This window comes from Hydra vulgaris, chromosome 12 (assembly GCF_038396675.1).
Source record: "Hydra vulgaris chromosome 12, alternate assembly HydraT2T_AEP".
Lineage (NCBI taxonomy): Eukaryota > Metazoa > Cnidaria > Hydrozoa > Anthoathecata > Hydridae > Hydra > Hydra vulgaris.
In genome coordinates, this window is record NC_088931.1 from 40,312,599 (window position 1) to 40,325,312 (window position 12,714).

Consider the following 12,714-nt stretch of genomic DNA (forward strand, 5'->3'; position numbering starts at 1 on the left):
TCGCGTAAATAGGATTTATTTAAAAATCAAAAAACCTTGATACATGTTTTATTCGGTATTTAAATTTAATTAAGTTCTTGCCCAAGTCGGCTTAGATTTATTTATTTTTTGTTTGTAAAATTTTTTTCCTCCACTCATTTTTTTTTTTTGAAGTTGAAGAAAGTTCTTTTTATTTTTGCGTCGAAATTCAGCATCATTAAGAAGCTCGTCGACAATTGTTGCTTTTCGTTTTTTATTAGGCACTCTAGAATTGTAGAATTCGTGAGCTCCTTCAACAATAGTTCCAATCTGGAAATATTTCGGTAATTTATTTGAATCATTGCGTTTGTAATGATGCTTGCCGTCTAATACCCCTCTCATTTTTATTATTTGCAAATCTCTTTTGATCTCTTCTGTTACCTCTGTTTTTGGCAAGTTATACCAACCTTTACCAGCCGTTTCTTCTGCAATTTTTTTTCGTTTCACCTGTTTCGAATGTTTAGATTCAAACATTTTGGGAGCACAAACTCTTTTCTCTAAATCACTTGTGAGAACACTCTTTTCCATAACCGCCTCAACACCGTTTTTTTGTTTTTTCTCTCTCGTCAAACCATTATAGAAATTCGAACTTGAAACACCAATACTATATTGTATGGAGGATGTAAGACCACACTTACTTAGAGTATCAGGAGCTGGATCTAATAACACTTTATCTAATCCACATACGTCCATCTTCTCATGAGGTAAATGTGATTTTGTAGGATTATGCAGCAAATTCTTCAAAAACGAATTAGCTTTAAAACCAGCAGCGTCTTTCGTTAAATCGCTATTGTTATCAATATTAATTTGAACATAATTCAATGGATTCAAAGATACATATTTCTTTTGGGATTTTTTAGGACTGTTATTAAGTAGAGACAACTCTGCACTCTGACAACAATTTTCAGCAACAATTACTGGTTTTAAACATATGTCGTCGTCTTGGATTTTTTTGTTTATTTTTAAACGAGTTTCGTTATTGTTTTCAAAATTTTCACACGATTTATTCGAATTCATACTAATTTTTGATTGATTATTATTAAACTCAGAAACAGACAAAATAACCTTTTGCGGCTTTTCTTTCAATGCGTTTAATGTTTGTTCAGCATTAATTTTTTTATTGCTTAGCTTAGGTGATTGATTAAAACTACTCTGAATCTTTGATTCTGACTTCACTGAATCTTTGAGATTTTCCAATTGCAAATCTTCACTTTCTAACATCTCACTCTCTTTGCTTTCAGTTAATTTTTCTTTTGTAAATTCTAGAGGTTTTTCAATTACTAATGGTATTATATCGACAAAAATATCATTTTCGTTTAACTCCAGTTGATTAATGCTTTCAGTTGTTTTAACTTGAGTTGATACTATTGGAATAAAGGTCACAGGGCTGCTATTTAAACAGTCAGTTTTACATATTTCTTTTTCTGAGCTAGGATCGGTTTCAATAAAATTTAAGAATTTTTGTTTCAGCTTTACACTATTTTTACTAGACTTTTTTATTTGAATTGTGGTTTTCTTTTTAGCTTTAGACTTTTTAGTAGAAATCGAGTTTGATTTAAGCTCAGTGCTGTTCTCTTCATCAGAAGAATAATTATTCTTTAAACATGATTGGACTTGATGTGACACTGTATTCTCAATCAAATCATTGTGAGAGGTCAATTTTTCATCTGCATCAGAAAGATTAGTTGGTGCATCAGGTGGTGCATTAAATGCACTTTGACTCAAATCTAAAAAAAAAATTACTGTAATTAGCAGTAACTGCAACTGTACTAAAGTTGATTTCCAGATTTATATTTTAACTTTTAACTTTGAAGACCTAAAATATGTATTAACTTTAAAAAAATTTCAATATTAGAAATCTAAAATTCTAAACTAATTATTTTGTTATCAAATACCTAATTTGGAATTAATAAAGTGATTAATAAAACGCTGAAAAACCAGAAATATTTGTAAATTTAGTATTTTTAAAAATTATTATTTGAACTGTCGCACAGTGGAGTATTTGTATAACAAAACTGCTCAAAAGCCAAAAAATTAGGTTAGGATAAAAATCTTATTAATGTTGTTATTTTCAAGCTAGATAATTGCTTCATTAGATTACATCATAGAAAATTCTCCTTGCTTTTCCTGCCAAATTTTATTCAGAATGTGGCATTGTTGTTTGAATTTTCGTGAGAAAAAAAAATCGAGAATTTGTGACACTTGTTATTCCAGCTATTGTTATCGTATTGTTCAGTTTTGAAAAATTAAACTTCTAATTATGGCAAATTATGTTTTTGAGATACCCCTCCTCCTCCCCTAATTAAAACCAGTGCCGCGACGATGATTTTTAACCATCATTTTCTTAATCATCATTTTAATCATTTGTGTTTATCTAAATTTAATAGTTTGTGTTTATCTTGTTTAGTTTTATGCGAAGGTAAGGAGTTGATTTAAAGTATACCTTTGAACACACAAATATAACCGGTGGACGTAACAATGCTACTTTAGTTAAGATAAGAAAACTATGTTAGTTTAAAAATTTAATAAACGCTTTTGTTGCAATTACCACTCTATTTGTAAATAATTATTGAAATTATTAAAAGTATTTTAAACATTTATTTACTATATTTTAGTAAATTTAATTCTAGTAGTTACTAATCTTTTAAATAATTAGTAATTAAATGTTTAAATACTTAAAACAATTTTTAATCAAAATTGCATAACTTATTTACACATATTGAATCGCATAATACTTTAAAAATTAACAAAATAGTTTTAAGTCTTATATTCAAATAACAATTTGAATAAAAAACATAAGCATTTAACAGTCAGAGAAAAAGAATGAAACTTAATTGAATGGCGCAAAACATGAGAATGAATTTTTATTAGATGGCACAAGAGACTCTAGCTCTTTAGAGCAGTGTCCATTATATTATTTGTAGAAAAAAGAAAGAGAAGCAACATTTTAACAATGTGATAATGGTTGACTGCAAGAGCAAGTCCAACTATTTTTACAATGCTTTTTTGCACCTTGTCTAAAAGAGAAAGGGCATCATTAGAAGATCCGGCCCAGATATGACAACAGTATTCCATACAAGGTTGGATTTGAGATTTAGAAATAGAGAATAAAATCCGGAGTAAGAAAGTGTAGAGCTCAATAAAGATATGCAACATTAGCAGATGCTAATTTTGCAACAGATTTGATATATGGTTTCCAAAAAGATCGTAAGTAAGAGTTAATCCTAAAAGATGAAGGGTAGATGATTCATCGAGTACATTACTGTTCATAAATATAGGAAGATTTAAATTGTTGCAATAATTTCTTGCAAAATAATATCCTTTAATAGAATTTCTTGCAACTTCTATGCTTTATAACAAAAAAAAAAAAAAAAAAAAATGTCAAGTATATATGAAAACATTCTTACAGTATTACATATATTCCTTTATATTACATTGTTATATTGATGTTTGATTTTATATTGATTTTTTATATTGAGTCTTTTAAACGTCATTGGAGTGTTTTTAACATCTTTAGAACGTTTTGGACGTCTTTTGAACATTACATCCAAAGATATTGTTTGCTACGCCAACGATATCTTTGAATGTAAGAACATTGTATAGAAAAATATAGCATGAAAATTCAAATAAATAGATAAAAAATAAATAAAATAATACATTAACCTTGTAATCATGAAAGTTGGTTAAAAATGAATTTCTGTAATTGGTTTAGATTTGGGTTGGCAAATGTGATCAAAAAAATATTCCAAAATTTGTGGTTTTTGTTCATAAAGTATGGGAGCCAGAGCTGAGCCTTAAAAAAACTTTCGGCTCCACAAGCCTGATCGTATTTACTGTTATTTTAATTTCAAAATCTTGATTTAAATATTAGCAAATCTGTTTATTTAACTTTTACTATTGATAATAATTTTTAAAGTGATGTTACGCTGACAATATTTTGTCTGACTTTTTTTAGCCTGTGAACCAGTGGTGTACGACTCGCTCGTTTTCTTGTAATTTAACAAACGGGGATTCAGGGATGTCTAGTACAGTCAGATTTATAAACAATAATATTTACGTTAAGACGCTTTGTAAGATTCTTAAAGAAAAATGCTTTTTCTTTAAGAATCTGTTTTCTTTAAAAAAATTGTTTAACTTATTTTAAACAATAATGTTTAAATAAAATATAGTAGTTATTTTACTTAAAATTCAAATGGTTTATTTTGAAAATGGTGAAATATATATGTATAAAAAAAGCTTTTTATGGCATATTTAATGTTTGTATTTTTGTTATATTTTGAATAATAACAACAACATTCAATGTTATTTTTATTACTCAAAATATAAAAAAATACAAACATTAAATGCCATAAAGTGCTATTTTTTTACTTATATATTCCAAAAGTTTATAATTTAATAAGTTAATAAAAAAGCAACCAAAAATATGGTTTTAATATCAAAATTGGACTGTGATGGAGTGCAACAAGCAAAATTTAAGCAAACATTTCATAACAATATGCTACAAATATTTTTCAAAATTCTTAAGTAATTTTGAGAATGATTGTTAAAGTTAATGGTGAACAGGAAAAATTATATGCCAAAACCTAGTCATCTCTTTTCCAAGGTTCTGCATGGTACAAGGTGCACACCCATTCAAATAAATTTTATTAGTGACAAAAAGTAAAGCGTGCAATGCTGCAACTGGTACTACAACTACTAAGGAGCAAATTTGTGGAGAAACATCAAAAGATTTAAATTCATTTAAAAAGAGCATATCAATACAGAAGTCTTCTCATTTGGACTCTTGATTATTCATGCAAGGACCCGCTTCTTCAAATTGCTTCTTCATTTAGCTTATAAAATGCCTTTACAAAAGAGGCAAACTCAATCAGACAAGGAAAAAGTTGCCAAAGAAGCAAAGAAGAAAATACAAACATCCTTCAAAGAAGTATTAGGGCTTCAAGTGGATATACTTTAAGCAGGGTTCAGGAAACAAATGATGGCAATACGACAATATAACAATGAAGATTTTTTTCACACCTAGAATTATCTTCACAAATAACTTGGTAAAATGTTTACATGTTATTCTTAAAGTCATTTCAAGCGGATATAAAACTGATGCTTTTGCTCATAAAACTGCTAAAATATTTATCTGTATGGTTGATGTCCCATGTCTCCAACCATGCATAAAGCTTTGATGCATGACATCAAAGTAAAAACTCATGCAACCCTCCCTATTAGCCAGTTATCTGAGGAGGCAGGTGAAGCCCAAAATAAACACTTTCAGCAGTACAAACACAATTTTAGCCGACAATTTTCTTGTATCTACTGCAATACAGACATATTAAATAGACTGCTATTGAGTTCAGACCCATACATTATTGTTCTAGATCAAAATGGCACAAAAAACTTTTTTTTAAATAGAAGCAGTCATGATGATATCAGTATGAAGACTTGACAAGTGAGTAACTGATCTTAATATCTTGTGTGATCTTCTTGAAAATAAATTACTTTTCAAAATTCTTTTTTTTTTAAATTAAACAATTAATTTTGATAAAATACTGTTTCAAACTAATAAATTGAAAAAAAATCCAAAAAATATTTTTTAGCGGTTTTGTCACAAATACTCCACTGTGCATCTTTATAAAAATGATGCTATAAGATATAATAAATGATGCAATAAGATATAATAAATGATGCAATAAGATACAATAAAAGAAAAATTTAAGCAAATAACTAGAGTTTAACTTTTAAAAATGTTTACAGGTAATTGTGTTATAAAAGTTTTAAAAATGTTTACAGGTAATTGTGTTATAAAAGTTTTAAAAATGTTTACAGGTAATTGTGTTATAAAAGTTTTAAAAATGTTTACAGGTAATTGTGTTATAAAAGTTTTAAAAATGTTTACAGGTAATTGTGTTATAAAAGTTTTAAAAATGTTTACAGGTAGTTGTGTTATAAAAGTTTTAAAAATGTTTACAAGTAATTGTGTTATAAAAGTTTTAAAAATGTTTACAGGTAATTGTGTTATAAAAGTTTTAAAAATGTTTACAGGTAATTGTGTTACATAACTGAAAAGTTTTAATATTAAATTTTTAAGAATTATTAGATTAGTCTTCAAACTCTAATTTTCATTTTTAAATATTAATAAATTCATTAATAAACTTTCACTTATAATTTCATTTCTAAAAAAAATATAAAGTAGTATATAAAGATTAAAAAAAAAATTAATTATAAACTAGTAAACAAAAAGGTTAAACACCTTATCATTTATATAAAATCAGAAATAGTGATAAAAAAACATATAATAAAGCAAAATGTTTAAAAAAAAAATTTCATATGCCTTAATTCTGTCAAAATGCTTCTTTAAGACAAAGCAGACAACTAAGGTGGTGAAAAACTGATTTAAAGAGATTATATCAATTATGTTCTGTTAATAGAATAGCTGATAAAAGTCATAGGAGTGATAACACGCATCAATAAGTTTCTTGGAGGGCAGTTTCAAAAACAGAATTTTTTTATAAGTACAAAATTATCTTAAGAAAGAAGTAGTTTATCTTGTAAAGAGGTTTATTTTTTTTAAATATTTGTATTTCAACCAAGTTTAAAGTTACATGCTACCTATTTTCCACAAAGAAGCTGAATCCAAAAATAAATAATTTTCAAAAAGTTTATAACTTGTGTATTTGCCTCCCTCTCAGCCTCTCTATGGCCTAGGGAGCATCTATAGCTGCTTATTTTTTGAATGTGAATAAAAATGAATGCAAAGTAGGAAAATAACAAAAGTAAGATTTATTATAAGTTAATAAATAAGTTTTATACTTTTTTATTTAAAAATTGTGAGCAGAATATATTAGTACCATGTGAATAAATCTTCAATAGTGTATATATATATGCATATATATTTTAATCTCAAACACCTAGTAACTTGACTTTTCTTAAATGGTTTAAAACATAGGACACAAAGAAGGCTACTATAAAATTGCTACGAAATAGAACACATTAAAAGAAATCATTGTTATAATTTTTTTATAAATGTTTCTTTTTGAGTGTACAATAGGGATATAAATTTTCAACTTTTTTTTTAATTTTCAAATTCAATTTTATTTTTGGATGTATTTTTACAATAACTTTAAAAAAAAAAAAAAAGTTATTTTATAACTTTAAAAAAAAAAGTCATGCACTAAGACACCCAGCGACATGGTGGGTGCCATTTATTATCAAAAATATTCACCCAAAGTATATCAAGATGGGTTTCAAAAGAAGTAAAATTTTACAGAGATTTCATAAATATTGATCTTTCTTTAATAAAATCTTCTTAAAGAACATATTGTTGAAAAATGTCTTTAAAAAACCTCTTAAATTTTTGTTCAAAATCGTTAGTTTTTTACAATAAACTAAAAAACAATTTTTTGAAACTATGAAATTTGCTCCTTTTGAGACCCAACTTAATATTGGAAAAATTTTTTTTTGGTAATATATAGCACACAAAATCATGTTGGATGTCTTGGTGCATTACTTTATTTTTTTGAATATTGTATTGTGCGTTTTTTTTTTAACTAGATGTAAAAACTTATCCAAAAATGATATTGGTACTTAAAAATTAAAAAAAATTAAAAATTTAAATCCATAGTGAACAACATGACTCGTTTTTTGTTTATTTTAACTCAAAGTTTGTAATATAGTTATGTTATCTAACCTTAAATAATATCGTACCAATAGTATTAATGTTTTAATCAAAACTACCTCAAAGCTCAAACTAATGGAGCAAGGTGAAATTAGGTCACATAAAGCCCATTATAGAGTATTTTCTGGTAAAAAATTGATAGACGGATAGAAAAATTTTATTTTGAAGTTCTCTATTTTGAATGCAAAGATGTTACTTAAGGAAAAGTGAAAACCAAAACTATTATAACTGTCTAGCGAAAGTCACTATTTAAGAGATGTTTGCCAATCTTTTGCTAATTAATAATGATTATTTAAGGATCTTAAGATATAAAAAGATAACGTATGATGAAGAAACTATAAATAACTAATAAAACTACAATTGCTTACAACTCCATACTATTCATAATATTCATTACCTACTAGAAATAAAATATTTTGACAATAAAAAAAATTTGGAGCAAAACTAACAACTGAGATTACATAAACTCTGGAGAATCACATAATAACATGACTCGCTTTAGCCTATATACTATACCTTTCTTTGCAATTTGTTCACTTTGCAATTGGGAATTTCCATGACCAACTTCCGCTTTACTTTTGATTCTTGTACTTCTTCTCATAATTAACTTATTTTCACTGAAATTATAAAAAGAAAGAGCTATATTGTACTATACTAGCTATTATATTATCACTATTATTATTGTTTAAACTAGCTATATTATACTCTCCTAAATTAATTGTTAGACTAAAAACATTGGAACTAAAGATGAAGAACATGTGCACTATTTACGTTACACATTCGGAAACATATATTTGACGGAACCCGGATAATCGATCAAAACGTTTAATGGCCGAGAAATCCGATTGTCGGGAAATCCGATTTTGTCGGGATGGAGCGGAAAATCCTAATAAACAATCATTAAACATTAAAAAATGACTGATTTAATCCATATACAACTAAAATAATTCATTTCTTAATTAAAATGAATAATTGAAATTATAAAATAATTCATTGAATAGATCACATATCGATAGATAGATATTTATTAGAAACATCAAATACATGTTCTAAAGGCCCATACAAAGATGGACACTAACAGCGTGCCCATAAAAAAATTCAAAAAAATGCACCACTACAAAACCAATAACAAAGTTATAAAATTACAAATATTATAAAGAAACACAATTATAAAGAAACAAATAGTTGTTCCTTTTAGAATAAATATTCGTTTAAGCCAATAGAGTTAATCTTATTTTTAAATGATAAAATATTTTTAATATTCATAGCATCCGAGGTCATATTGTTCCACATGTCAGCAACTCGGAAAGAAAAACTATATTTTCTTGAATCCAAGCGACAAAATTGTTCGCGTACTTTATAAATATGACCCCGGGGGTGGCTATTGTTGTCAATCTCAAAGAACAAAGATTGTTCTGTACAAATAAGCTTACGGAAAATTTTATAACACGTTACCGTTACATAATACAAATGAAAATCACAACGAAAAATAACGTGAATACTAAACATGCGTGAGTTGTATTTCTTTCCGAAAAAATCCTAAAAAACTCAAAGCATCAATTGTTTTATCGTTTAATCGTGCTCAGTTTTAAAAGTTCAGCTACTTAGAATGTTCTTTCGGGCTCCACACTTGTTGGCTGTACAAATCAATAAGTTTTGTGTATCAATACGACTTTAATTCTAAAGTCAAAATTTTAATGTGAAGCGTTTTTTTTTTTTGAATGAAATAAATGTTCTTAATACGTTTCAACTTGAACATTAAAACAACAAAGAACATTAAAAACATATACTTGAAACTTTCAAGTATATGTTTTTAATGTTCTTTGTCTTATACTTAAGTGTAAGATCAACTTAATACCTAAGAATTCTCAACATCTATATGCATGTCCAAAAATAGTTATTTCTAAAATAAGTAAACCTAAAAATTGAAATCTTGATCATCATTACAAATGCAGAATCTGGCTCTGGCAGAAATTTTTTAGACTAAAGTTAAACTGCAAAAAGTTGTTTTCACAATATACTCTGGTGGTTTCATTTTTGGCAGGGTTTAATAAACGTACAGTTGGATTGTTGTAAAGATTTTTTTACGATCTAATAATTATATAAAACAATTTGAAGATGTGTTAATGTTTATTTTATTGAAAGCGTCGTGATTCTGTAAGATGCGTTTACCGTCTTTATTTATTTTTTCTATTTTTTTGTATGTTGAGGTGATAGCGTTTCTTAATAAATGAGCATAATTTTCTTTAGATATATTATATAAATTCGATGTTTTATCGGCAAATGTGTAAGTAAGGTTACTATTATTTATTAGATATAAACCTCATTCTTTATACTTTATTTCGCGTTCCTTAAACTTTATTTATTATATTTTAACAATACCTGCTCTTGTAATTTTTCTTCGTTTATTTAAATCTTTATCTTATAGATTGTAATAGAGGAAAAAAAGTTATTTTGATTGTGCTTCTTCTAACTGATTTGTGTAGGTTGAAGAAAAATGCTAATCACTTAAGCAGAGGCCGCCTCAAAACTAAAATTCATTCGACTGATTTTTATTTAATACCCGACTAAGTTCGTCAAAAAACCGACTATAACTTGAAAATCACCTTTTTTTTGGTGTAGGATTAAAGAAATTTATTACTTTAACATTGGTTTCTTATTATTTTTATGAGGGCTCTAAAGTCTACTTTTTGAACTATTTTCTTTAGTTTAAAAACTAGACTTTATCACTAGTTATATGTACGCTGATTCTAACTATCCACATCAAACGATAAAGGGAATTTTATCAACTATCGAGCTAAGAGTGTCAATCACATCTTCAAATGAAGTTATTTATAAACTTCACTTTTATTTATAAAAATACTTTGGAAAAATTTATATTTGTAAGCCCTAGCATGCCAACCAATTATAAATACTTATCAATACAATCTGGTGAAGTCTTTAACTCAGTAGAAATGTTACGACAAAAACTAGAAAACCTCTTTACACTAGTCAACCAGCATTGCCAGTCAAAATTTATCAACCTCCCCAAAAATTAGACAAAAACGCTATTAAATAAGCTTCATTTGAATGCATAACACGAAAGCGATCGTTAACTTAAAGAAAAATATTTTAACTTTAAAAATATAAGTTATATTTTCCAATCAATAACCCTTCTCATCTAAAGTTATATTTCCCAATTAATAATTTCCCTTGTTTTGTAAAGTTACATTTTCTAACCAAAAAATAATGTTTTATTTCTTATCATTGTTCGATTTATGTTCGGGTAATCAAACAATGGGTAATCAAGCAATAAGACAAAATTTTTTTAAATTTTGCTTATGCATTGTGTAATGACCCACAATAAATGTGTAATCTTAACACAAAATAAATGGTACAATAAAAATATTTTTTTTAAAATACAAAACGTTTTAAGCAACAATGTTTTTACAAAAAAGCAAGAATTAAATTTCTTATATGTTCTTATTTGGAATTCAATTTATTGAATGTTAATAAAGGGTTAAATTTCTTCGTGGTTGTTAAAATGAGAACTATCAATCTCTTGAGTGTAGTTAGCAAGTAACTCGCGTAGTTCTTTTAAATAATAATCTGACGGCAAAGGTAAATCAACAACATAAGACGCAACTTTTAAAGAAGACCACTTTGGGTTTTCGTCATCGATATCATCTTCACTCGAATTCTAAAACGCAATTCAGTATACAAAAATCATTAACTTTGCATCTTATGCTGAAATTTATTTAGCATAAATCTCCTTTACCGCGCATTTACCTGCCCTCTTAAACTACATTAAAAAATGATTCAAATAACAAAAATCATGTAGACATCATCATAATGATAAAAAATTGAGTACCATTAAAGAGAAAATTATCTTTAGCATATTAGAGCATGTACGGGCCATTTCTGATTGGCATAGCCTAAAAGATTTAAGAAATTAATTTAATGCCAAGAAAAAAAATTAGGTCATAACAAAAAAAAAAAAAAAAAAAAAATACTACCTTTCTCTTGAATTTTCAACTTTCATCATATTAATCCGATTTATCAAAGACACTATTTCATTCTCCATGTCTTCCAAGTGGTACATTGTAAAATTTGTATCTTTCTAATTATTTAAATAATTTTAATTTTAATTAAAAGTATATAACAAAAAATAAATAAAAAGACTGGCACTTGGAAATCTAAAATTAAATTCTTAACCCCAGAAATGAATATGGTATTATATACTAAAAACAACTCATAAAGAACTTTAAGGACACATATTTTAAGTTATTTCTGAAAACTATATCCTCTGGTAAATCTTTTCCTAAACAGGGCTGTGCGGTGGCATGGAGTAATGGAGCAATCGTTCCAGGCGTCTGGGCTACGAAAGCGCCTTTTAAGTATTTCAAATTAGATTATTTATAACTTTATTATCATGTAAGCAACTTATTTATATTCAGTTCTTTATTTTACTTCTAATAAGTTTTCATGTTTTTTAATATTTTAGGGCCCTAGTAAAAAGTTTTTTTGGGGGAGGGTGGTGGGCTCGTACCGACTAGCCACGGCACTGAATTTATGACATCATTGGTAAACAAAAAAAAATACTGCATACGATATTAACTTTGTCAGCTAAACAAAAAAATTACTTTCTAAAGATTTTTTTTTGCTAGGATAAAAGTGGAATTAAAAAACAACATTAAATTATTAAACATATATACATATATTTTTTATAATTATATATAAGATATATAAATATAAAAAATATATTTTTATACATTAAACGTTAGAAAGAAAAAATTAAATTTGTAATAAAATAACTGACTTAAAACTTAAAAAAATTAGCATAAAGAATATATCACAGAAATATAGATATTATTTATTATATGTTTTTGTAAACATTATTATACTTAACTAAAACTTTTAATTTTGATGGTAACAACTTTATGCTGTAGTAGATTAATGGTAGAGGACGTTCAAATTTACTCTATGCCACTGAAAAGTACTGCTCAACCTGGGTTCTCCATGCAGCAACCTTGTTTAACAAGGTTGTCTCC

At 26.9% G+C, this 12,714-nt stretch overlaps 2 protein-coding genes across 3 annotated transcripts in view; both read right to left on the reverse strand.

Moving 5' to 3' along the window:
• On the reverse strand, window positions 1–8,339 carry LOC100205289 (deoxynucleotidyltransferase terminal-interacting protein 2). Its single transcript, XM_065813228.1, has 2 exons — window positions 8,201–8,339; window positions 1–1,745 (listed from the first exon to the last, which is right to left on the reverse strand). Exons 1-2 carry the CDS (start codon window positions 8,283–8,285, stop codon window positions 70–72), a joined length of 1,761 nt encoding a protein of 586 aa, XP_065669300.1. The 5' UTR covers window positions 8,286–8,339; the 3' UTR covers window positions 1–69.
• A 2,498-nt stretch (window positions 8,340–10,837) lies between these two features.
• LOC100207789 (nuclear pore complex protein Nup98-Nup96) overlaps window positions 10,838–12,714 on the reverse strand; it is a 77,602-nt gene continuing 75,725 nt past the window's right edge. For both annotated transcript variants that reach the window (XM_065813230.1, XM_065813229.1), the window contains exons 36-38: window positions 11,680–11,783; window positions 11,535–11,598; window positions 10,838–11,363 (exon numbers count right to left, since the gene is read on the reverse strand). In XM_065813230.1, coding sequence (XP_065669302.1) covers window positions 11,184–11,363; window positions 11,535–11,598; window positions 11,680–11,783 — 348 coding nt within the window. In that variant the 3' untranslated portion in view covers window positions 10,838–11,183. The remainder of the gene's footprint in view (window positions 11,364–11,534; window positions 11,599–11,679; window positions 11,784–12,714) is intronic.

Bases quoted from the DNA above. Each gene is read 5' to 3' on its own strand.
- LOC100205289 (XM_065813228.1), bottom strand. From the start codon at position 8,285: ATGAGAAGAAGTACAAGAATCAAAAGTAAAGCGGAAGTTGGTCATGGA. The intron at 1,746-8,200 runs GTATAGTATATA...TTTTTTTTTTAG, and splicing joins TGAACAAATTGCAAAGAAAG to ATTTGAGTCAAAGTGCATTT.